This window comes from Rhinopithecus bieti, unplaced genomic scaffold, assembly GCF_001698545.2.
Source record: "Rhinopithecus bieti isolate Rb0 unplaced genomic scaffold, ASM169854v2 scaffold_35856, whole genome shotgun sequence".
Lineage (NCBI taxonomy): Eukaryota > Metazoa > Chordata > Mammalia > Primates > Cercopithecidae > Rhinopithecus > Rhinopithecus bieti.
Window position 1 is genome coordinate 3,741,979 of NW_016815820.1, and position 26,984 is coordinate 3,768,962.

Genomic DNA, 26,984 nt, shown 5'->3' on the forward strand with positions numbered 1-26,984 from the left:
TTTTTTTTTTTTTTTTTTTCAAGAAATGGGGGAAATCACTGGTGGTGCCTTGGATATGCTAGAAATGTCATGGAGTCAATGCCCAGGATCGTACACAGAGCCTGTACGTTATGTTCCTTGCAATTAACGCAAACAGGTAAGGGTGGTTGTAACAAAAGAAAACCAGGAGGAAACCAATTGCATCAGGCAGTTTTGCAGTCAGTGGTTGGTGGCTTATCAACCAATACAGATGAATTTTTTTTTAAAAAGGCTGTATCACAGAGTTTGAATAAATGAAAAGCTCAGAGGGTCATCTTGGATGGGAGAGGTAAGGTGCTTGGTTGGTCCTGTCGGCCAGTCTCTTTACACAACACTGGATATGGTCTGGGAGCCAAGGGGAGTCTCTAAACCCTTTATGTGCAGGAGCTGGTTGTAGAGCACAGTCAGTCCCGCTGAGGAAGAAGGTGACACCTGCCCTTGGTACTTCACAAGACCAGAAAACGGATTCTAAGGGTCATCCGCAATACCTTTGCTGTGGGAAGGATCAATAGCTCTAGATGGGCCTGCCTGAGGTACAAGACTCCCTCTTTTACTGTGGGGCCAGTGTTGCTCTGGAGGTGGATGTCTAGGCAGGAGATGGGTCTCAGAGACACCCAGGATTAGTCCTTGTGTAAAATTTGAGTAACAATAGGAAAAGGATAGTGGGAAGCAGGACCTGTCAAACACGAATGCTCTCACTCTTCAGATACTCAAAGTGCTTCCATTCTGATTGTGATTCTCTCACATCGATGGGATGCCATCTCTAATAGTCCCTAAAGTTATGCTACTAAATGTGATCTAAGAGAATATGGTTCCACCCAGTGTGGAGCCATGAAAAGGCCAATGTTACAGAGACATAAAGATGCCATTGTAGTAGAAATGCACAAATGCATGTAATAACTGCACGCAGACAGTGAATTCAATGTTGAGGACACCCAAGGAGTCACTAGCCTCACTCAGACTTCGTTCAAAGTGACAGAACGAGGGGAGTGCAGTGCAAAGGAGTGATCCGGGAAGGGGTGGGTCAAAAGTGCATTATACAAAGGACTCTAGACAAGTCTCAGCTACAGCAAGTAGTGCTTGTAGGCCCAGAATGGGAACATCTCAGAATCTAGGCCTAGGGTACTAAGAACAATCATGACAATTGGATAGGAGGGCAACAAACACATCCCTAGGTAAAGGAGTGTAAATACAGATCTTTTTGCCTTATAAAGAGAAAACACAAAAACACCAAAATATGGTAACTTTGGCTTGGCAATATAAGTCTAAAAGTATTTTGCTGTGGAGGATATGGTAAAGGAGGGATTAGGAAACACTCTTCCTTTTTACTATAAACAGAACTTGAAATTCTGCAATAGACCCTTCCTGTGGCATGACTTTTTAAATCATTCTGAAATACTTGGAGCCCGAGATCGTCTGCTTCTAGAATATCAGAGAATAGTAAAAGCCTTAGTCTTCTTCGCTCCCAAGCAGAAAGCCCAGAAGGAACTGAATAGCACGCTGGCGGTCACTTGGAGTCTGTCTTGCCATAAGGTTGGGTGGAGGCCTCAGGAGAAGACTAGTGAAGAGAGTAGCTAGAAGACGAAAGAAAGACAAGCGGAAACTTTTGTCAGACATAACCTAAGCAAAACCTCAGGGCTGGAGGGCCTGGGGACAATGACTATTGACTGCCATGTGCCTGCACACGCAGTAAGGTATATACTGGATACAATGCATGAAGAGTATTTTCAACAAATGCCCCATGCTGCATGAAGCACTCTTACCGATCATGTTGGCATTGACGCTATTGTATTCAGAGAATTTTAAGAGTTCTCGAAGGAATGCCATCAAGTAACGGAAAACATTTCTATGGCATCTCGGAAGCTGGGAGATCACCTGTTTTAAAATAGGGGTAGGCAGTGAAAAACAGGTGGAAGATGAAAGTAAGAGGAACTTACAGCTGCCATTAATAGTAGTCTATAATCCAACCCTTGCAGGACCCATTTCATCTGTCAACTTCTATTATCTCCTCATGGCCAACACAACACCTTCCAAATTATAACTTCAAAGTAAGAACAGCCGTGCTGTTTGGTCCCCGTCCACTCAATGACCAGGCCACGTGGTCATCACACATTCACACGCACACCCCACCTCACAATAGGTCGGTGTTCATCTGCTCTTTTCCCATTTCCGCAGGCATGTAGCCACGGCACCTACCAAGCTGAATGGTTTTCTGTTCTTTTTTGTTTGAATGGTTTTCTTTACAATGTCACTTAGCATGGATGGGGACTCCTCCCAATACTCACTAGTCCAATTCACAGGTACTCTCAGCTACTGTGCATCAAAATCATTTCAGGATTAAAACACACACCAAGAAGAGAAAAGAAGAAAGCCTCCCAAGTGTCACCCATCCTTCCTGGTAATGTCAGCCAGAATTCCAAGTACAATCAGCTTCACCAATTTACCCTAGAGTAGAGGGATCCACCCCACTAGGTTTTCTGTAAACAGAAATAGGCCAATGGGGAAAAGGTGGCAAATATCACAGGAAATAACACAACCTAAAATTTAAGGGTAGCAAATGTTCGTGTCCTGCCACTAATAACAGATCCAGACCCATCCTACCAGACAGCTGGCTGCCTATCTGGCTCTGTAAAACTGACGACTTCTCTATGGGGGAACCTGTGTCAAACACATCCTCAGGTCAGTAGAACCCACCTGTCGGCAGATCCGGGGATCATGAGCAGAGTCAAGACATCGCTGATACAGCTCGTAACAGATGACTGGCTCTGGCAGGGCTTCCAAGAAAATGAGCAGTGCTTCAGCCACAGAGTGGTTGCTGCCAGCTGAATCAACTTAAGTCAAGGGAAAGGGGCTCCAGGAGAAAGGCCACACAGAGCCCCGACGGGCTCCTTTCCTCAAGATCCTGCAGGGACTGTTTTCCTCCTCTTATTTGGGGCACACTGATCCTAATGGGGGTTTGATATTTTATTGATTCAAGTGCCCTGCAGCTGAGTTGTTACAGAATTGGTCAAAGACTCTTGGCAGCTTTGGCCCAGCTTCAGGGTCAGGGGAATATAGCCTGCAGAGTGACAGTTGACACTGGAGCAGTCCTATAAACCAGTTGCCCATGTTTCCCATCCTTCTCCCTGCCCTGTCAACAGTACGTGTGGTGGCAGGAGTGACTGATCACCTGAAGGAGAATAGTACCGGTGTTGTGGCTTCTATGTCCCATGCTTTTTAAGTCATTGTTATCTACCCCTTGCTTCCTTTTAGTAAGAGCTGGATATGGAAAGAGGTCAAAAGTTCATAAAAAGAAATGAGAAACAAGTGGATAGTCAGTGGTTATCCTATAATAAAAGACATTACAAAGAAAATAAATATAGAACCACAAAAAGCAAATATAGGTGCGAAGAAGAGTTTGACCAAGTACTCATCCAGCTTCTTACGCTTTGGTCGCAAAGGATACGGATTGTCTCAGGAATGCTGGTATCCAGACAATCAATGATCTGCTGGAGCTCTTCCTGCATTCCAGGGGTCTGGAACAGGTCCTCCTACCAAAGAAGTCAGAATGAAGGGAACAGGCAAGATAATCACTCCTGAGGTTATGATGATTACCCAAGGATCAGAAGAGCAGCAGGAAGCAAAACGGAAGGGTGGTATGTGTGTTAATAATTACAAATGGAGGTGTGAAAATAGCACATTTTTCCTTTAGCATTTCTCTAATCCATGTGAAATGTTATTTCAAATAAGAAAATGTTCTTTCCAAAGGTTTTAGCCTACACCTGATAAGGCAGGGGACCAGATGGCTAGAGCAAGAAATCAGGTGTTCTAATTCTAGCCTCTTTTTAAATTTTTTTTAATAGAGATGGGGTTTCACCATGTTGCCCAGGCTAGTCTCGAACTCCTGAGCTCAAGCAATGCGCCCGTCTTGGCCTCCCAAAATGCTGGGATTACAGGCATGAGCCACCGTGCCTGGCCTACTTGTAGCCTCTTGACAAGAAGCAGAAGGCAGAGTCCAAACAGAATAACCACATTCAAATGCTAGTACTACTGAACGCTGGGGAAGGAGGAAATTGCATGCTCATACTAAACCTTGCTTTCAAGTTACATTATTCTTCGGTAGGTAAGAGAACATTACCTTTCAATTTAGTCCCAAGAAATGTCTCTTTTGGGGGTGAATGAGTTGGGGTGGTATTTTAGATAGGATTTAAAAGAAAAACTAGGACCAAGTTAAAAAATGGGTTTAAAATCTGCTTTGGATTTTAAAATCTCTAATGCCTACATGACTCATAGCCAAAGTAGGCATTATAGACTCAGGTGTGCAGCTGTCCAGGGAAAACGAGAGAGTAGCCAGGAGACAGGTGCTCTTAATTTGGTCCTGGCTCTGCCACAACTACACTTAGGCCTTGGTCTTAGTAAGTAACTTAGCTTTGCATGCTTCAGCTGTGACATCTGTGACTAGGGACACTTCCACTCACCCAGTTGATCTGACAGTGCCACTGTGTGCAGATAGCTTGGGAAAGTTAAAAGCGCTATGCTGATGTGAGGTGTTATGATTTCCTATAGTATTTACACACCTTCCAAAGTTGTAGGGAAGGTCTACTCTCACTTACCTGGTGACAGGCATATTTGAATAGGTGATCTACTAGAAGCCAGATCTCCTTGGGGACCTGAAGGGGTCTCTCACTGGCACCTTCATCCAAAGGAACCATTTGCAGAAGGGATTTCTCCTAATAGATGGAAAAGGATGAGAATCAAAGGGGTCTCAGAATAAAGATTTTGGTGTATAACTTAAAATCCTTCAAATTCTGGTCATGCAGGTACAATGTGATCTTCATCTCCTAAGATTTTCCATTTCTTCTCACTGGGGACACCCCTGGTCAGAAGGCACTTGATAGCGAGTCCCACAGTTAAAGAATCTCCTTTCCTAAATGCTTCACTTAATTGTTCTGCATTTCATTTGAGTTTATTATGTTTATTATGTGGATGCCTTGTGTTTAAATCCTTTCAAAGGTGACACTGAGAACCATTGCTCCAGTGATACAGTCACAGTGGAGTCCATACAGCACTGGTGACTTGGGGGGACTATTAAATTACAATTGTCAATGTAGTACTTTGAGAGATTAGGGTCTACACTTAGGTTTTTGTTTATTTCTAACTTACTCTTCCTTCAGGTCTTACCACAGATACTGTTGTTTGTTTTCAATGTTGATTTAAATGAGCTTCTTTGGTTTTCAGGAATTAAAGACAACTCTCCACAACATTAGACCCACATATGTAAATATTTCAGGCTTGATGGAAGTTCTAATCTTAAGGCACTAAAACTCATAAGCCTTAAGGTCCAAAAATAGTAAACTGAATATAGCTAACCAAGAGGCAGAAATACCATGAAAAGTCTAAGGTCTGAGTCCAGAAGTTACATTTTCTAGGAACAGCTCAGCCAAGATTTCTAGGGGCTTTTACTCCTTTCATCTATCTTTCTACTATCTGTTACATTCTTCTGAAAGAATTTTGTAAGAGAAAAACCCAGAAGTGACATAAATTAAATCAATCACTATATGTGAATTGGAAATGGCCAGGAAATAAATTCAGTTATCTTAGGTTCATGTAGTCAAATATAAATTACATGAAAAAATGTTTGAAATAGTAAAGGCATCTGAAGGTAGCCTTCAGAAAAATCCCAGTGGAGAGAACTATGACCAAATTTTTTGCATCCTCCTCCCTCCCCCGCCTCTAGCTTGAGGTCATATATATTCTGCATGTTTAACTAAGAAATTCTTGCCCGACATTGTGCAACTTGTGAATTCCATCCACAACCCCCAGTCACGTAGCTTTAAAAGAAAAAAAAAAGGAGCATGTCACTACTTTGACAGAGACCACATACACCACAGCCAAGCTGAGGTCTCTTCTCAACATTATGTTCTTTAACAAGCACTGATGACCTTTAAAAGCTGCTGTGCCTTTCTAAGGGAATAAGAAAGAGAAGGGAGTGTGACAGTTGGTTACCATTTAAAATCTTTCTTTTTTTTTTTTTCCACATTCAGTTTGCTTCCTTTCTGTCCCTGGGATTCTATCACTTGATATTCATGTTCCTAATAGTTGCCAGAATGTCTATCAATGGCTCATCCATTTACTTCTTTCCAGTTGCAAGTATCAAATCCAAGCATCCACATGGTATTTGAGCCAAAACACTGTCCATCTTGCACTCTGCTAACTCTCTGGACCAAATGCAGCACATGTACTGATTCTTTAGCAGATGCCTCCAAACTTGCCATATAGAAATTATGCAGCACTGATTCACGTACTTTTTAAAAAGTCTGACATCCAACTGGAGCTTTTCCTGTACTAAGGCATTAAGGCAACACAAGGCACTGTGTAAGATAAAAAGACAGAACATGGACTGCTCTTAACAGGGAAGAGCTAGGAAGCACAGCTGTCTCAAACCTTGGTGGTTTAAAAAGGTTAATAAAATGTCAGTAGATTACATACACCATCCACTATTCATTTTCAAATTCCTGTATGATAATATGGAATGCCACAGTTGTGTCTCCAAAGTCTAGAGAAAAGATCATGCACAAGAAACAATACTTGAATAATTTCACAAATTATCCTGAACTCTAATTTTCAAAGGAAAACCAAGGTACTTTGTCTTCTTTCAACAAGACACATTCAGCGCCTGATAAGCCCACACTTTGTAACCTTACTTAGTGTTAATAACTACAGCATGAAAACAGTATGCCATCCCCATCATCAAAAGGCATTAAATTCCACCAAGTGGGGAGGGTATATGACTTCAGGAAGTTTTTCAACCTTTCTGGGCCTTGGTTGTCTCATCTATTAGAACGGAGAAAATACCTTACCCTGTCTGAAGGTAGAGGCCTGAACCAGATGATCTTTTATGATCTTGTTCAGGTCCACGATTCTATTCTATGCTCTATTTCTTAATCATATCTGTGTATTTTTTTCTGAAATTAATTGCTATGATCACTAACCTCAAATCATTCTTAATGCAACAGAAAGCTACTTCTTCTGGTTTTATTGTCATTGGAAATGGAGGACAGCTAACTGGTACCCTCCTCCAATTCATGAGCATTCAGATACGTCAAGACGGCTCTGTAGTTACTTCTCATTTCAAAAATACAAATCTAGAACCTTGAGTCCTACTGTTTTTATGTACCGAGTCTCAATGACTTGACTGCTACAGTAAATATGTTTCCTGTACTTCCAACACTTAAGGACAGCTGGTAGGACTTTAGGGGAGTCTCACCAAGTCAGAGGTCTCTGATATGGGAACGCCTAGGGACAAATTCCAGGGACCACAGTTAAGTGTTAAGCACAGGGAAACTCTCATAACCACCAATGGATTGCATTACCTTTTCTAGGAAGCTGTCTTCTTCCTGAGAGCAGAGCAGGAAAAGAAAGTCATTGACAGACAGAATATGATTAGAATTAATTTACAGAATTAGAAACAGATCAGTATTAGAACTCACTATCTTACCAGATATACATGCTTTAAACAGCTTTGAATTCTTCAAATAAATTATGATTGTTGAAAATGAAATACATTTTCATACACAAAGTTCTCTACTAGACATTTTAAATTTTGTGCAGTTTGAGACTATCACTCAATAAATATCTGCAGTTCTAGACTTCTGTGCTCTTTGGCATCTGCCAACTGACCCAGCCAAATGCCCCAATGTCTCTTCCTGTCTGCTGCTTGGAGGCAGGTGCACTGAGGTACATACCTCACTGAAAGAATATGGCTGTAGGCCCAACAGTGGCCATCTGGCAGGAGATGGTAAACCACTCTACTTTCCATTTTCATTCTTCTCACGCCAGCCAGCCTCCTAAGCAGCATCCCAGATTCCTTTCTATCTCCTCGTATCCACTCCCCTCCTCAAAGGCCCTCAGAGTGCCCAGATTTGAAGGCCCTTCTGAACTATAAATGAATTTCATTTCAGACCTTTGCAGATCAGAAGATCCATCATTATCCCCTATTTTTATTTTCCTATTGGGTATAAGAGAAAAAAGAGAGGCAGGGGATAGGTAAGAAGGTATCTTTTTAATCTTCCTGTCTTTTAGGCTGTTATTACAATCCAATAACAATAGCAGCAATAACTACCACCACCACTTAGGAAGCATCTGTCATATACCAGGAACTGTGCAAAGTGCTTATATACAGTCATTTAATCTGTACACACGTCCAAAGTAGATATTATTCCCATTTTACAGATGAAGAAACTGAGGCTCTGAAAGCTTAAATTATTTTCCCAAGGCCACACTCACTATTAGGTAGTAAGTGGCTGAATCAGGATTGGATCCCAGGTCTGACCAACTCCACAGTCATTATCACTATGTTCTGTTAGACAATTCAAAAAGGACAATGTGACTGCTTCCTGGACAGAGAGGTAGAGGAAAACTGTGAGAATGTATTCTCCATAACAGGCTAAGGACAGTGAGAAACCCCACTTAAAAGACAGCATGGTTAATGGAAAGAGTATAGGCACTGGTGTTGGACAGGCTTGGGTACAAATCTTTGTTCCACCTCTTGGCAATTTTGTATAGCCCTCGCACAAGTTACCAAACTTCATAGAGCCTCAGTTTCTTCATCTCTAAAACAGGGATAGTAATATTTACCTTGAAGCAGCCTAAAACCAAAGGGTGATGGGGCAGTATGCCAGCAGAAGGTCTGGGTCCCTCAAGGTTTCTCATACCTCCCCAGTGACTCCCAACCTGGATTGTTTCAAATCTGACTATGGACCACTAAGCACTCAAGTCTAAATTACATGTCTCAGTTCTTACAGGTAAAAGGAGAAATCCCAATCTTACTGTCTGAGATGCACGGGAGCTGGGAGTGGACAGGGAGGAGGAAAAGCATGTGTTCCCTGGCATTCCTAGTGGTAATACTGAATGCATTCCTCCCAGACTGTTATCCATGGGGATTAGGCGTTTTAATATTGGTAGATACTTCACGAATTAAACATGCTTTTGTGGGTTTACCTAGACTCTTAAATATCACATGAAATAAAGTAATTAGAATAATAGTCTCCATAAGGTACATATTTATAGTACTATAATTACAATACCTTTTAATGTCAAGTTGATTTTGAGTACCCAACATCTGATACAATTTTAGACTAGAACCTCTTGTAAAATTTAGGACGTGTTATCAAATGAAGAATCTATCTGACACATTTTATATTTTTCCTTCCATGAATATCTGATACATGATATGAATAAAACTAGACAGAGATTCTGTATACTAACCTGTCAAACCAGGCTCTCAAAAAGTTTTCTTTAAGCAGCAGCCATCCTCCGGTACAAGGCATTGTGCTAAAATGCCTTTGCAGGGGAAGGCAATGAGAAATGAGGATAAAGGAGAAATACCTGGTTTGTCCCTGACTCTGATTTGCAACTGAGTTGGGGTGAGGAGTTCCAGAGTTTACAGACTGGTATTGTCATAATTCATGAATACGAGTTCTCAACAGATCATTGCTAGCCCTTTAAAAGACTCACAGAATTTTAAAGGGTAGAGATGAGGAGAGAATATTACAAGTGGAAGAGGCAGAAATAAGCAAAAGGCACAGAGACTGTAAATCACAAATTGAGATTACGAAGAAGTTAGTCATCTGTTTGTGGGGTGCATGGAGAATGCCAAGAAAAATAGTGGGAAATAAATCTGAAAAGATATGTTGAAGTTAGCCTTGGGGGGACCTTACATGACAGATTAAGGCATTTGGATTGTATTCAGCAGGCATGGGGGAGCCACTGACTACCTTTAAGCAAGGAAGTGATAGGCCCCAAAGCAGTAGTACAGAAAGATCAATCTGACAGCCCTGAATAGGAAAAATTGGAGGGCAGAGACAGAGAAAGAGAGAGAGAGAGACAGTGAGAAAGACAAGGGGATCATTCAAAGGCTACTGAGGTAGGTCAAGCAGAAGAAGGTAAACATCTTAATAATGGAAAATTAAAAACATATATATATATGTATATACACACACATAGGTATATATATAATTTCTAAGTATATATATATTAAAGGGTATATTATATATATAATAAAAGGTATATACATACACTTACAAATGAATACAAGAGAAAACTCTGAAAGAAGAATCGAAAGGACTTTGATTAAATACGGACGGAGGGACAAGAGATTTACTTCTCTAGGTACAGGTACAAAGAAACAACACAGAAATTACATTGAATTAAACCCTGGTCTCAATTTTGAAAATAGAAACGTCACTTAACCTTTATTAGTAAACAACTTACTCCCATAATAATCCTAAGGTTTCTACTATGAATCACTTAGTCCAACGAATTTTAAAGAGCAGAGATGCCCACTCTCTGCAAAAGGCTATACATGGATTACATTTAAAAAGGGAACTGAGTTCAGGATTTCCCCAGTGGGACAACACTGGCACATAGCAAATGCAATGCAAATCATTCTTTACCCCAACATTCACCCTCAGAAGAATATTCCCCGTGGTAAATGCAGCTAAAATAATATAAAAGAGTCAATTAGAGGTAGAATATCCACATTTAAAAATAAAAAGCATAGCCGAGCACAGTGGCTCAGGCCTGTAATCCCAGCACCTTGGGAGGCTGAGGCAGGTGGATCACCTGAGGTCAGGTGTTCAAGACCAGCCTGGCCAACATGGCGAAACCCCATCTCTACTAAAAATGCAAAAATTAGCCAGGTGTGGTGGTGCGCACCTATAGTCCCAGTTACTCAGGAGGCTGAGGCAGGAGAATAACTTGAACTGGGACGCGGGGGTTGCAGTGAGCCAAGATTGTGCCACTGCACTACAGCCTGGCAACAGAGTGAGAATCCATCTCAGAAATAAATAAATAAATAGCCGAAAACTGAATGGAAAATGAAGTTCTAAAAAGGATTAGTTCATATGAATAGAGAAGAAATACAAGCCATATACTTAATAGAGTAAGAAATGGATGGTTAGATTAGTAAGACAAAGTAAAAACATAGTGAGAAAAAAAAAAAAAAAAACTATGGACAAATTAACAAGTTATTCCTGTTATTTCAAATTTTTAATATTGTTCTCCCAACAGATATGTCCCCAAGCAAATACAGTTTCTCCACCCATCCCTCAGCTTTTTTCATCTCTGTATTTACAACTTAGCCACATCTGGCAAGTTCAAGTCTTGTCTCCTTTCAATTAGTCCATTCTACAAGCAACACCAGAATGTTCTTCCAACTATATCAATTTGCAACCTCATACTAATCAGCAAACCCTTCTGATGGTTCTAGATACCCTCTGGCTCAAGTATAAACTTATGTATTGACTTCAAGACTCTCTACCACCTGCCCCATTCTCCCTAACCAGCTTCATACATGTTTATCTTTGATCTTTACTTGTACCAGGGAAATCTTACAGTTTTTCATACAGTCTTTTCACTTTCACCTTCTACCCTTTATTTAAGATGTCCCTTATGCCTGGAAGAGCCTGCTCACCCACTATATTAATACATGTTTCCTAAGTACTTGGACTTGACTGAAAATACTTCTGTAACTAACCCCAAATCCCTTTCCTAGTTCACTTTATTCTTATGTGCTAAACTTATTTCTCAGTCATGTTAATGTTACATGTATTAAATATTCGTTAAAATGAAAACAGGCTGATTCTGATTTCTACAGGGATTAGCTGGTCAGTCAATAAGCTTTTATAGCATATAAGGGCTTTAATAAGTAACACAGGAAAGGAACCTATTGTTAACACAAACTACAACCTCCATAATACTCATTTTAAATGACTTTCCAAAATACTGACTTACCAAGCACACCAGACATTAGCCAGTAAAGGTGGTCAATGTTCAGATTATCTGTAACCAAACTCCCTATTAACCATGACTTAAAGTTTAGCCATATTTTACATGTAAATATACTTTCATCACCACTAAATTATGGGAACTCACATGAACTCCATAATACTTTGTATCCAGTGTGTAATGAATCAACATTGAGGATTATTTGCTACTTAATATTCTAGTTAATATAACAGAAAAATCTATCTTAATTCTGAAAAAGAATAAAGATGATTACAAATGGTAGATTTTCATCCGTTTCCCACTTGTGCTAATCCCAACTATTCTAGAAGTGGCAAAGTCACTGTTATGAAAAGAGCTGGAAGTATAAAAAATAATTATGTCAGTTATTTCACTCTGTATTTGGTGGGAAGATGGTGTGGCATAAGGATCTTTCTAAAACAGTGCATAAGGATCTTTCTAAAACAGTACATAGAGAGACAACACATACATTGAACTCATTTCTGGCTTCAACAAAATTTCAGAGCAAATAATACAACAGAGGGCAGGTACCATTATTAATAGCATCATCTCATGAGATTTGAAATATGATATTGGGTCTTGGGAAAAAAAACATGAATACTATACCTGAGGAATCATTTCAAAGGTCAAAATCAAGTCACAATAGAGTGGGAAGGTATTAAAGATGGGGTACTAATTGTTTTCAGATTTCTTGTTTACTGCTCCACACTAATGCAGGTTGACTATCCCCAATCTAGAAATCCAAAATGCTCCAAAACTCAAAACTTTTTGAGTACTGTCATGATGATCAAAGGAAATGCTCACTGGAGCATTTCAGATTTCTGATTTCCAGATTAGGGAAGCTGAACTGTTAAGTACATAATGGATACATTTGAAAATCTGAAAAAGATTGAAATCTGAACACTTTTGGTCCCAAGCATTTTGGATAACAGATAATCAACCTGTATAGATAATTTCCTCATCAATGAGATACAGGAATTTAATAACACTGAAATGCAACAGACTGTGAAAAGAATCAGAACCCTAAATCCTACCAAATAAAAGCTTTAAAAGAAAAATTGATGACCACACACATACATTTTATAAAAACTCAGAAATTCTGTAATTAAACAATGACAGGGTTCTTATTTATTTTAACCCCTGAATCCCTTTGTGCACAAAAAGAGGAAAAGCTTCCAAAGAAGCCATTCAATTTCCTTCTAATGATTTTGGTTCCTTTTTTCATGAGAAAAACATGCGTAAAATTACACTGATAGTATACTTTACATTAAATAAAAAACTTATGCTTCGGTTGGCCTCTTCTGGCCAATCCCAGAATATCGAAAACTGCCAAGTTTTCATATTAATGGCTTTGCAGTTTTCATATTAATGGCAAAGATATTCTAATATCTTCACTGACTTTGATCAAAAATAAGGGTAGGTTCCAGTTTACATGTAGGCGGAAGGAGAGAGTATAAAAGGGATAAGTTTGAAAAAAAAAAAAAGAACAAGAAGAAACAACCAGACGAATTTAGAAAACGGTGGACCCTTGACTGGACATTTGTACTGGACTCTTAAAAAAGTCAATGTCACTAAAGAAAGTGGGACCTGCAGTACTCCAATAGCGACTTTGGAGACCTCACCAAATACTATATGAACCCAGATTGGATTTTGGTTTAAAAAAAGGTGTAACAGAAATTCTTGGAACTGAAGAAATCTGAATATGGACTGAATGTTAAATGATACTATGGATTACTGTTAGTTTTCTTATACATAATAATGGTATTGTGCTTAAATGTGCCCTTTGTGTTAAGAGATGCAGGCTGAAGTGTTTAGTGGTGAAGTGACATATTACCACTTAATTTTACATGACACAGCAAAAAACATCTGTGTGTATATATGTACAGGAGGCATGTGGGGGTGTGTTGTACTATTCTTTCCATTTTCTGCACATTTGACATTTTCATAATAAAAGCTGAAACAAAGAAAGCTGGGAAATTATGTCTGAGATGAAGGAAAGGGGTAGGAGAAATAAGGAAAACAACTTCATCATCTAAAATGTATTCTAAAAGGTGAAATACTAAAATCTGAAAGACAGAAATATAATGTTAGGAGAAAAACAATTATCATGAAAAACAGCAGAACGGTAGGATATGAATTTCTGAAGAAAATGGTTCTCTCTCAAACAGAGGTAATATACTCAGCCATGAGGGCTCCAGGGAAATAAGTATAATTCCAAGAAATAATGCCGGGGCTGGACTCAGTGTTTTAATCTGCTATCTGAGTCACAGCTAAAACAATTCCATGGCAACAGAACAGATCGGACTCAGACAGGCCAGCAGCCTGCCGGCGGGTCTAGACCTCCCTGCTAGACACAATCACTCGCTCTGGCTAGGCCTAAAGGATCCATGTGAATACTAACAGTAAGGATAACGTATGCTGTCACCTAACCTAATTTTCTTTGGTAAAAAAACCAAGAATATACTTTTGTAGCCCAAAGAGATTCTGCATACAATCCAACAATATTTTCATTTAGAAGGAAATTTCTTAATACAATGAACTTTATTACTAAATCAATTTATGTTACTGAAGATAGTAAGTACTTCCTTCATAAAAACATTAATATTATAGCTTGGCTTGCGGGAGAGGTGGGAAAATCAACCTCCTTTTCTTTCTTAAGCACATCACATTAAATAAGCATCAAATTTCAATGTACATTATAAGCATCTGGAATGTGGATAAAATGCAGATTTGTAGGCTCCACATCCTGAGATTCTGATTCCATTGCCAGAAGTGAGGGTACCTGTAATAAGCGCCCCCAGGGATTCTGATTCAGGTACTCCAGGGTTGCAGTATAGTTTTATGTTTCCATAAGCAGCAAAGTTTTACTCTGATTAGATATAATGTGGTATTAGTGAGGAATACTAAACTGGGAGCCAGGAAATATGGGTGCTAGATTTGTTACTAACTGATGGTATCTGACTTTGGGCACATTAATGTCTCTGTGCCTCAGTTTTCTCATATGCTCAATGAGAATAATTCTGCCTGCCCCACTTAGCATATCTCACGTACATGCTAATTTATACACAAGTGACTTGAGAGTATGAAGAGCTTAACAAATAAGCATTATATCTTTGAGAGGGGAGTGTTTAATCTTATTTGGTGAGCTTAGTATTATCTATTGTACTCCCAACAAGAACCAAGTGCAGATTAGTCCCCCCTCTTTCCTCTAAGGCTTAATCTAATCAAAACAGTACTAAAGTAACATGCTTCTTTATCATTTGACATCCCCCGTGGCCAAAAGAAGACAGAAAGCACAAAGATAAAGAGGATGTCACTTAAGTATTATGAAAATTAAATGTAAAAGAGGTTTATGTCTCGGGACAGTTCTTACCAAGTCTATGAGTTTGGTAACAGGAACTTCTCGGATTGGTCTTTTCATACGGCACAAAGCCTCTAAGGATGTGCCAAAACAACTTGGGAGGTAATTTCCACTGATGGTCAAGAAGTAATCTTTGCCTCGATCCAGGTGAAGGACGAGAATATCTTCAATCTTATCTTCCCCCGAGTTCAGGATGGTTACAGAGTCTTTGCTGACATACACATCAAGAGAAATGTCCACTGTCTCATCTGAAATGTAAGAGATGATACATGGTAATAGAAAAACTTCCAGTGGGAAAGCAAAAAGTATAAGAACCAACAGAAAAGTGTCCTCTAAAAAAATCATTAAGCAATGAGGGGGAAGAGACAGGACACATACAAGAGGTATCACCAATATGACAGTAAAGGTAAGAGACATGTGGTTAGAAAACAGAAAGTTAGACCAAGGGGATGGGAGTCATGAGGACATTACCAGCAGAGACAATGGTAAAGGGAAAACTCACTTGGCTCCAAGTAGCCCTCAAAAGGTTCAGCCCGAAGCCATGGCTTGCAGTACTGGCTGTCATTAAGTTTAGGGATGAAAGAAAAATGGCAGGGAACCTGTCCATTGTTGCTGATCTGGAACTTCTCCTTTTGTAGTTGCCGAAACTTCACATTTTCAAACACAAACTGGGGAATAACAGACAGACACAAACATGCATCACTAGTAGGGGAAGTAAGTCAGTTGGATTATTCCATAGAGGATATGAGGAGTAAGGTAATTGTTAAGCAGGTGTGCAAATGCCATAGACATTCACCAACTGAACCAACTTCACACCATCCACTTGCATGTATTATTATACTCACAACAGCAGAGAAGGAGTTAGGTGGCTCCTGCTACTTCTCCAGGCTACTCTGATCATTCCTAGGATCCTAAGAGGGTAACCCAACCTTGGTTCAGAGTATTCATCCTGTGACCAAGTCCTGGTTTCTGAGATATAAATTAACTAGCAACTCTGAAATATTAAACAAGAGCAGCTAACAACGGAGGGCTTACTATGTCCCGGGTGCTGTTCTGAGAGCTTCGCGTGTAGTAACTCATGTAATCCTTACAACTACCCCTTAAACCAGAAAAGGAAACTGAGGCTCTGAGTGGGTAAGACACTTGCCTGAGGTCATGCATCTACTAAACAGCAGTGCTAGGACTGGAATGGAGGCAGTCTGACTCCAGCGACATGGGCTTAACCACTGTGCTATGTTGCCTTTTCTAAGCAGCAGTTTCTTCTGTGCTAACCACAGTGGGCAGTAGACAGGGAGATCATGTATTTTTGCTCACCTCCCTCCTGCTGAGTTCTAAGGAAGGAAGGAAGTCATTTTCCATTCTGTCCATGATGCGTACACTATCTTCAAAGACTTTACGGTACCTTCGTTCATCCACAACCTTCACCTGAAAGAAAATGTATCCTCTTTTGAGTCTTATATGCTTCTAGCTCATCTGCCTTGGAGATTATCTAACAATTTAAAACTGGTCATTACAGCAACCATTTAAAATAAACTGTGGTGCAAACAACATCCTCAAACACTTTCTATATCTTGCTTCATCCACAACTTTCACCTGAAAGAAAACAGATCCTTGCTTTAGTTTTACATGCTCTCAACTTTTATATCTCCAAGAGTCTCTAAAGCAAACATAAATTGAACAAAGCATTATAGAAGCACACGCTTTAAGGTAAAGGTAAGATTAATTGGCTAACATCCTGTAAAAGTTAAACTCCTATGTTAAGAAGCTTGGCAATAATAAATATTTGGGAAGAACATTTTCTTGCTTCATTGTTAAGTTATTTGGTAGTGGAAAAAATGTGATTGTGGTAAAAATGATTGCTTGCACTGTACAAAATGACGGTGTCGAAACACAGCAATTACTGTTTCTAACAATCATAACTTGGTGAGGTGGCAGAAAATATTATTAAAAAGCTTTTAACTCTATTAGATTCTATGTACAATACCAAGAAGTATAATATCACTGCAAAGATATATTAATAAATGGAGCCTACAGCCATTTTAGAAAATGGCTGAAACAAAATGTCCTAGACTAGAGTAAAACCATGACAATGGATAAACACATCTTGACTGATAAATAAAAAAATTCCCACCTGACACAGCACTTTCAGCTTCCTGATATAGCTGTGTTTTTTTAAAATATTAAAACTTCATACAAACCAATGCCAAAATTAACATAACTAACAGATTTTAACTTGAGATATCGGTTTCTTTTTTAGACTAGGAAATTTCACAAAATCCGTGTCAAAAAAAATTGACACATGCAGCAAAGGTTCTAAAAAGATGTGCAAACAGATGCTGGCGAGGCTGTGGAGAAATAGGAACGCTTTTACACTGTTGGTGGGAGTGTAAATTAGTTCAGCCATTGTGGAAGACAGTGTGGCGATTCCTCAAGGACCTAGAACCAGAAATACCATTTGACCCAGCAATCGTATTACTGAGGATATACCCAAAAGAATATAAATCATTCTACTATAAAGACACATGTACACGTACGTTTACTGCAGCACTACTTACAATAACAAAGACAGAACCAACCCAAATGCCCATTAATAATAAGACTTGATAAAGAAAATGTGGTAAATATACACCATGGAATTCTATACAGCCATAAAAAGGAATGAGATCACGCTGGGCACAGTGGCTCACACCTGTAATCCTAGCACTTTGGGAGGCCGAGGCAGGAGGATCACTAGAGGTCAGGAGTTCAAAACCAGCCTGGCCAAGACGGTGAAACTCTGTCTCTACTAAAAGTACAAAAAAAAATTAGCCAGGCCTGGTGGTGGGTGCCTGTAATCCCAGCCACTCGGGAGGCTGAGGCAGGAGAATCCCTTCAGCCCAGGAAGCAGAGGTTGAAGTGAGCCAAGATTGCACCACTACACTGCAGCCTGGGCAACAGAGCAAGACTCCATCTCAAAAAATATAAAAAAAATGTCCTTTGCAGGGACATGGATAAAGCTGGAAGCCATCATCCTTAGCAAACTAACACAGGAACAGAAAACCAAACACGGCATATTCTCATAAGTGGGAGCTGAACAATGAGAACAGATGGACACAGGGAGGGGAACAACACACACTGGGCCACTCGGGGTAGTGGGGTGAGGGGAGGGAGAGCATTAAGGTTAAACAGCTAATGCACGTGGGGCTTAAAACCTAGATGATGGGTTGCTAGGTGCAGCAAACCAACATGACACACATATACCTATGGCACAAGCCTATACGTTCTGTACTTGTATCCCATAACTTAAAGTAAAATAAAAATTTTTTTAAATGTTGAAAATAAGAACATCAAAGCTGAGTCAAGTATCTCAGACTGGGGAAGTTTTTCACGTATTTGAACTGTAACTCTTAGAGAACTGAGGATCAAACATCATTTTACCATCACTAGGGTCCATACTATAGCATTAGGTTAAGATGAATTTTATACTTTCACAAAACTTTGCAACTTTTAATTTCCAAAAGTATTTTGCACATGTCTTTTAATTTTCACAACCTGGAAGGCTACCAAAGCAAGGAATATTTTTGTTCTGAGAGTTGAGAACATTAAGATACACAACAATCAACAAACTTGCTCACTGCCACAGTTAATACCAAAGGTGATATCTGGACTAGTGTAAGACTTTTTCCAATATACCAGATATGTGGCAGAATCAACTTGAGTATGTCTTAAAAGCACAGCTGCCTGGGCCTACTAATCACAGTCTCCAGGGGTGGGGACGCATGCATCCACACTTTTTTTAAAGCTCTCTAAGCAATTCTTACATCCACTGAAGTCTGAGAACCAATGCAACGGATCACAGTACCAAGTGCAGGGTTGGAATCCTATCCCAGCTCTATCTCAGCCAGCCCACAGAAAGTCTTCTGAAATTAATTGGCCACGGTGCACTCGGCTCCTTTGTTAACAGTCATTGGTGCCAACGGTGGTGAAAATGTAGTGTGGTTTTTAAAGCCTCTAATCATAACATGCCCAAGAATTCAAAACATGGGGTGATTACTCAATAAAATCAAACTTTTTCTCAGCGGGTTATCATGATCACATCACTTAATGGCAAATCAAGGATAATGAGGTGGGGAAAAATCCCAAAGAATTCACGACCTGACACATCCATTTTAGTAAAGGAAATTACTGACGAAACTAGGAATTTGAAAAAAAAGTACAATGAGCTAGGTCTTTATGTAATAAGATGGGAGGTTCTCCAAGACGCACTGCTGATTTAAAAAAAAAAATCAAGTTGTAGACCAACACATACATATGAGACCGTTTATGATATAGAGACACACACAAATCAGTATTTTGTCTACAGGTGAACAAAAAAGCATATACAAAGGTCTAGAACTGCACTGTTCAGTACAATAGTGACTGGCCACATAGGGAATTTGAATTTAAATTACTTTAAATTAAATAAAAAGTTCAGTTCTCAGTTGCAATAGCCACACTTCAAGTACTCAATAGCCCCTTGCGGCTAGTAGCCACTGGACTGGACAGCACAGATACAGGACATTTCCATCATCACAGAAGGCTCTATTGGACAGCACTGGTCTAGAAAGATATAAACTCCTAAGGGTAGTGGCCTGGCTGGGGAATGGGGGTTTAGGCAAAGGTGGGAGTAGGAGACAGAACAGGGATTGAAGAACTTCTGCCTTATCTGTCAATTCTGCTTAAATTTCCTTTTAATTTTTTTTAAAAGCACTTGTAATTGCTGTACAATTTAAAATCATTAAAACTCAAAAGGCAGATCTTTATTAAAGATACACATAAATACACAGGAAGCCTGAAAAAAATGTAAATATCCCACTAGAAGCTCTGCATTAATGTGTATGGAGTATTAAAAACATCCCAAGGTTGGCCGAGCGCAGTGGCTCACGCCTGTAATCCCAGCACTTTGGGAGGCTGAGGCAGGTGGATCATAAGGTCAGGAGACTGAGACTATCCTGGCTAACATGGTGAAACCCTGTCTCTACTAAAAATACAAAAAATTAGCCAGGCGTGGTGGTGCACACCTGTAGTCTCAGCTATTAGGGAGGCTGAGGCAAGAGAATGGGGTGAACCCGGGAGGTGGAGCTTGCAGTGAACCAAGATCACACCACTGCACTCCAGCCTGGGTGACAGAGCAAGACTCTGTCTCAAAACAAACAAACAAACCAAAAAATTCGAAGGTTTTGAAAAGAAATACAAACAAAAAAGCCAATCATAGCTGATCTAACCAAAGAAGTTAGTGTTTGAGGAAAAATATCGTCTCAAAATGGATTAAGAGAATTCAAATGAAGAAAAAGGGGCAGCCTGCAAGTACAAACTAGAAATTAGATGGGCTATAAGAAGTTATCTAAAGGTATATTTTGTCAAGTTCTATAGAATTATAGAGGCATTGTGGGGTAGTAGAAAGAGCACAGAGTTGGGAGTTAAGTCAACTGAAGATTGGAATCTCAGCTCTCCTCCTAGTTGAATGCTCTTAAATAAATTATTTAAACTTGCTGTTCTCCATCTGCTCATCTGTTAAATGGGAAATACAGTTGTCCCTTGATATCTGTGGGGGATTAGTTCTGGCATTGCCTGTGTATAATCAAATTCACGCATACTCAAGTACCACAGTTGGCCCTCTTTATACGTGGGTTTCACATCCTGTGAATACTGTATTTTCCATCTGCATTTGGTTGAAAAAATCTGGGTATAAGTGGATCTGTGCAGTTCAAACCCATGTTGTTCAAGGATCAACTGTATTTAACTCAAAGCGTTGTTGTGAGGAGTAAATGAGATGTGTGCAAATTGCCTCACATAGTGCCTGCCACACAGCTACTAGCTGCTATCTGAGGAACAGTTACTATTATTGATGATTATTATTTTAAAATTTCAAAATGGACAAAAGTAAAGTCATGACTATCTTGATAAAATTTAAAATCTATTCTAAGACCAATAACTAATTCTGATCTTAAATGAAAAGCCCCAAAGTCTTTCTTCCTTAAAACAGGAGCAGGATAAAACAGGTTGGTGATATCTATCTCAGAAGCCCCCCAAATCAACACACACACAGAGGAAAGAAACCTATCCCATTACACTATTCACATGTCTGAACTCATTAATCTTCATAAGTGTGTACCAATATTACCCACACTTAATAGAGGAGGAAACTGAGGCATAAATATGTTACATAAATTGCCCATAGTTACACAGTGAGAAAGTGGTTGAACTGGGATGCAAATCCCAGAAGTCTACTACAAAGTCCATTCTACTAAGCACTGCACTATATACATTCCACCAGATTATAGGGCTGTAGATCTGAAAAATCCGCAAGAAATAACCTAAATGTACTGGCTATAACAAATTAAATCAGCATGATTACAAGATATAACCTACATACCAATAACACACAGTTTAAAAATACAATGGGAAAAAAAACTTTACTCACAATACAGACAGAAAATTAAATAACTGGCCATTAATGCAGCCCAGGATAGAACAGAGTTAAATAAAAAATTGGCTTGGCACAGTGGCTCATGCCTATAATCCCAGCACTTTGGGAGGCTGATGCAGGGGAATTGCTTGAACCTGGGAAGAGGAGGTTTAGTGAGCTTGAGACACACCACTCTAGCCCGGGGGTCAGAGCAAGACTCCGTCTCAAAAAAAAAAAAAAAAAAAGAAAGAAGAAAAAAAAAATAAGTGTAGGGATGACACTATGTCCCTTAAGGCAATATGCAGATTTGGCTGTATTCTGATCAGTCTGTGCCTTTGGTCCTGCTGTCTCTACCCTTCCACCCAGAATCTCTCTCCAGGTGTTTCCCTTCCTTACTATCTGATAAAACTTAGTTTTTAACTCTTCATTATGCATACTTACTTTAGGAAGCTCAAGTTACCACCTAACCACTATGTAGCATGAGAAACATCTGTGTCACTAAAAGGCCTGGAGCATTAAGAACTATACGGACAGCATTTGGGAGGGTTGGGGGTACTAACCTTTCAATGCTGCAAATGGTTACTTGGTTATGGAACATTTATGGCTTGCTGAATTATTGATCTGCTCTGAGTCTAAATAATCCTCTAGTAATTGATACTTAACACACAAATAAGTGAATGTACAAACAAGTGTTTACCCCAATATGGAAGAGGGCGCTAACAGGCTTGTGGTCACTGGTTTTCAGTTCCATGTGACTCCGATAATTAAGCTGATTAACATTTGTTCCTCTCCAAAGAATTCGGTCACACCAGGCTGGAACCCGGCATTTCCCACTGTAAGTAAAGAAATGAGTTATAAAGAGAACATACCACACAAGAACATAATACCTACCACACTGGTTTAGATCAGGGTTAGGCTGTCTTGTTACATGCTCCCAAAGAACCATGTACTTCTCCTTCCCTAACAACCCCTAACTATCATCCTCCCTACTATTTTGCAAGCTCTGTGAAGGGATTGTATTTGCTTGTTTGCCACTGAACTCCTAGAACCTAGCATGGTATCTGGTGTAAAGTAGGTGCTCAATGAATAGCTAATGAATTAATGGTTCTGTTAAGATTGGGAGTACATCTTCAACAATGTCACCACAGGAGAAAATAGCACGTCCTTAAAATATCCTCAGAAGATTTGGATTATATTTTGAACACTTCATTTTCCTTTCCTCTATGAGTGTCAACAACACTTCACAACAGATAGATAACTAATCAAGTCTAAAATTCCAATCTTCTCTTCCTAGACTGGGCTTAATCTTTGGAGAGGAATAACAGTATTTATTTCTCCTTTAAACCAGACATTTATGGACAAGTCTAGCTTCTTCTAATAGAGACAAAATAAAATCAAACCATGCAAGTCTGAGCAGGTATCAGTCCACAGAATACCAAGGGTAGGGAAAAAGAACCTATTCATCATTCCATTAAAACAAGCAACACCTTGTACACCTGATCCAGAAGGTGGCACACGTATTTCTCATCAGTAGCTATGCAGTTGACTCTAAAGTCAGGTGAGTGAAACAAACATGGCAAAGTGTACAAGATCTAACAGTGTCACTTCATTTGCTGGCCAGTTACCTAGGAGCACAGGAATATCGACTCCCCCCCACCCCCATGCCAGTACTCTCAGAGTTCAAAACAGCTGAACATCCCTGGGGATTCTTTGTCTTTCAAGTTTCTGTGCTCAGCCAGCTAGGAGAAAAGAAAGAAAAGAAAAGAAAAGAAAAGGAAGGAAGGAAGGAAGAAGGAAGAAGGAAGGAAGGAAGGAAGGAAGGAAGGAGAGAGAGAGAGATAGTAAGTAGAGGACAAATAGTCACTAAGAACAGTGAGGGCACTTTACTATGGTGATTAGGAAATCAAAAGGGTCTACTAAACAGTAGTTCTCAGTGTTCTCCAGCTGTGGCAGATATTAGGTCCAAGCATTAGTTTTTTTTTTTTTTTTTTTTTTTTTTTTTTTTGAGACGGAGTCTGGCTCTGTCGCCCAGGGTGGAGTGCAGTGGCTGGATCTCAGCTCACTGCAAGCTCCGCCTCCCGGGCTTACGCCATTCTCCTGCCTCAGCCTCCCCAGTAGCTGGGATTATAGGCACCTGCCACCTCACCCAGCTAGTTTTTTTTTTTGGTATTTTTTAGTAGAGACGGGGTTTCACCGTGTTAGCCAGGATGGTCTCGATCTCCTGACCTCGTGATTCACCCCTCTCGGCCTCCCAAAGTGCTGGGATTACAGGCTTGAGCCACCGCGCCCGGCCCTCAAGCATTAGTATTTTTTGAAGTTCTCTAAGAGATTCTAAAGTCTTTTAAGGATTGAGAGCTACTGGTGCCAGAAGAACCTTTCATGGCTTTGTTTTGCCTTCTGGTATCCTGAGTTAAACAGTTGAGTAGTTTGGGAAAAAAAGAGCCAGAATAGGTAATAGGTAAGAAACAAAGGCAAAATCAAGAAGGCAAAAATTTAAGCAAGTCTAAGTCTGCTGAGGTGAGAGAAATAAGGCACTGTAGGCAGCCCATAAAACTTCAACAGTCTTGACATATAAGTAATAACTTCCCTAAGATAGGCTCACCTTTCAGTATAGATGAATGAAACACTCTTATTGTTCTACAATAGCACTGAGCCATTAGGTTTTTATATCTGCTTATGGTATGGCCTAAAAAATTCCTAGCCCCTTACCAATATGGAGGGTCAGAAGTAAGATCAAGCCTTAACCTTTTCTGTGAGATGGTTATTACTTTACCTGGAATCCCACCGGTCTGTTTTAGAGTCATACTTATAAGTGGGGATGAACTTGATTTCCCCTTCATTGAAGTCAACAAAAGCTTTTTTCTGTGTGCGCTGAATATTTAGCTACAGATAGAAAGAAGCATCAAATAAGCAGGATAACACTATCTTAATATAAGAGATAATCAGGTTGATAAGCCACTGTTCCCATTTCTAAGTATCTAGTTCCACAGCCTTTACAACTGTTGTGAGGGTACATAAATAAAACTTCTATACTTTATGAATTAAATCTCAGCATTCCCATAGCATCTAAACTCACCCTCAGATAGGATGCTTGTTATTAGCACATCACTATTCTTTTATTGCTAATAGTGGCAGAAGGTAAAATGGAAAAACGAAATCTGAATAATTATAAGTTCCTTGGAGCTGGGCAGAAACCACCCAGCGCAATTTTAATTTAAAGAAAAGCACACAAATGTTGAATGAATAATTCCACAAACCAAATTCAGCGAATAGTTTCAAATTGTTTTGAAAGATCCTCACTCAAATATTTTACCAGAGTTACATAAGACTCAGAATTTATCCTAAATATACCCCTTTTGGAGGCAGAACAGAGAAAGAAAAAGCAAAGAAATTTGCCAGCCAACCACAATGTGAAGGTAGACATAGACAAGAACGGCTCACTACAAAAACCATTCTGCTGCAAATCACCTGAATGTTGGCTACGTCTGAAGGTTGAAAAGGCTCTCATAACGATTTAAAGATTATTCGAATGAAGTCAAAACATTTTCTTCCCTCAATAAGCAGCATTCACTTTTAGCAGCCAGTATCCATATGTTGAAGTAAAAATTCAAGTCACATGCCAGGTTCTGAAGCAAATTTACTGCTTCAAATATATGGAAACCAGGTTTTTGAATATCAGGTTTTATGTAAATGTTACTGACTCAATGCTTTTTCTGCAGGTTTTAAATACCAGTTAGCTTCAACTTATCATCTAGTTCCCATGAGCCCATAGCCTATGCTGTTCATCCCAGACAAACTTCTTTTCTGTGCTTCCCAATTCCCCTCACAGGGCCTCCCTCTTTTACCTCCAAGCTGTTCCTCAGTCTGCCAAGTAATCATAGAACAGTTTTCCCTGTTCCATCTGCCAAACCACATCAACATAGCTGAAGGCCCACTTCCTCCAGGAAGTGTTCTCCAATTAACCCCACCCATTCACCAACTCATTTATACAAATCTCTGAAATCTTTTCTTGATAAAGACGTTTTGAATAAATGTTATATTTACTTTTTATCACTAACGTTATCTTCCCTCCTCCCATCCAAGCACTTAATGAAAGCACTACAAATCTTGTATGTAGTCAATGCATCACTAGTTACACTGTTTTCACAAGACAGTAAGACGTTTCCGTCCCTCCCTAGAGTAAGACATACCTCCCATAACTCTAACAATCTCATCTCCCATCTAGGAAAGTTCCTTTAAAATGAAACTTTACTTACCTGGTCGAATTTCAAGAGTCTCTGAAGGTCTTTCTTATTAATAAGACTTTTCACCTCATTGGCATCAGGCATGCAGAGTCTATAATTCAAATCTCCCAACCAAATGACAACACTAAGGATCAAAAAAAATATATGAACAGAAGTAGCAGTGATTAGCATAAAAAAACAGAGAAGGATGGAGAGAAGAAAAATGGGTAGATTATTGACAAACGCTCACTAACCACTACCTCACAAGGGGTTTAAAGTTGTAACTAATCCTTTGAGGGCAACTACTATCAACACCTGAGAGAGACAAGGGATTACAAAATAGGTGGGAGAACAGGACTCTACACATGAAGAATGAAAATGGGAAATATTATGTATGGGATTCAGAAGCCAAGGAGTTAATGGACTGAGAAGTATGCAGTTTATTTGCTGGACTAGCTTCAAAATTTTGCCTGGCTACTAGCCAGGTCTTTAGGGGAAGAGAATCTGAACGTCTTCCGCCTCTCAGAGCCCTGAAGTTCTGCAGGTTCTCCACTAAGGTCTGCATGGTCTGAGTGACAGCTCTCCCAGGCAGGACCCACTAAGAAAAGTAGGTCCAGGGCTCTCTAGTGTAGCCTAATCTGTCTACCATTGCCCAAGTTACAGGCAGGAAGGAGACTGGCATTCCATGGGATCCTCAGCTCCCAATAACAGCAACAGGCCCTTAGATGTGCTGAGCCCCACAAAGGGAGACAATGAAATTACCACATCAAAATGGACTCTCCTGTTGAGTGATCGCAAGTTCCCAATGGGTCATTCTGACAATCTCAAATGCAACATGAAATTTATGGAATCTGGGAAAATAAATTTATGGAATTTCATGGCAACTTCATGACCATACATTTTAAGGCCTTAACTTTACCACTGTGAAATAGAATTCCACATGATCCTAATTATTGAGACATTATGGAAAATAGTTGAATATCCCTACTCTTTCCTCCTCTTTCCCCAATTACTCTACTCTCTATATTAATTTCTTTAAAACTAATCATTTTCTACCACCACCATATCTACTCAACACATCTCTGCTTCTATGCTTATTAAATCCCATTCTTCACTGATCTCTCTCTGCTGCCCCTATTTTTAATAATCACAGCCATTAAAAAGAACAATG

At 39.6% G+C, this 26,984-nt stretch overlaps 1 protein-coding gene across 1 annotated transcript in view; it reads right to left on the reverse strand.

Moving 5' to 3' along the window:
• Positions 1 to 6: 6 nt before the first annotated feature.
• The window catches only part of OCRL (OCRL inositol polyphosphate-5-phosphatase), a 58,067-nt gene continuing 31,089 nt past the window's right edge, over positions 7 to 26,984 (reverse strand). Inside the window, 12 exon segments of the mRNA XM_017854026.1 lie at positions 7 to 1,592; positions 1,782 to 1,893; positions 2,713 to 2,840; positions 3,464 to 3,548; positions 4,611 to 4,727; positions 7,371 to 7,394; positions 15,176 to 15,411; positions 15,666 to 15,831; positions 16,478 to 16,588; positions 22,288 to 22,423; positions 24,364 to 24,473; positions 25,847 to 25,958. Of these exon segments, the coding sequence (XP_017709515.1) occupies positions 1,468 to 1,592; positions 1,782 to 1,893; positions 2,713 to 2,840; positions 3,464 to 3,548; positions 4,611 to 4,727; positions 7,371 to 7,394; positions 15,176 to 15,411; positions 15,666 to 15,831; positions 16,478 to 16,588; positions 22,288 to 22,423; positions 24,364 to 24,473; positions 25,847 to 25,958 (1,462 nt within the window). The 3' untranslated portion in view covers positions 7 to 1,467.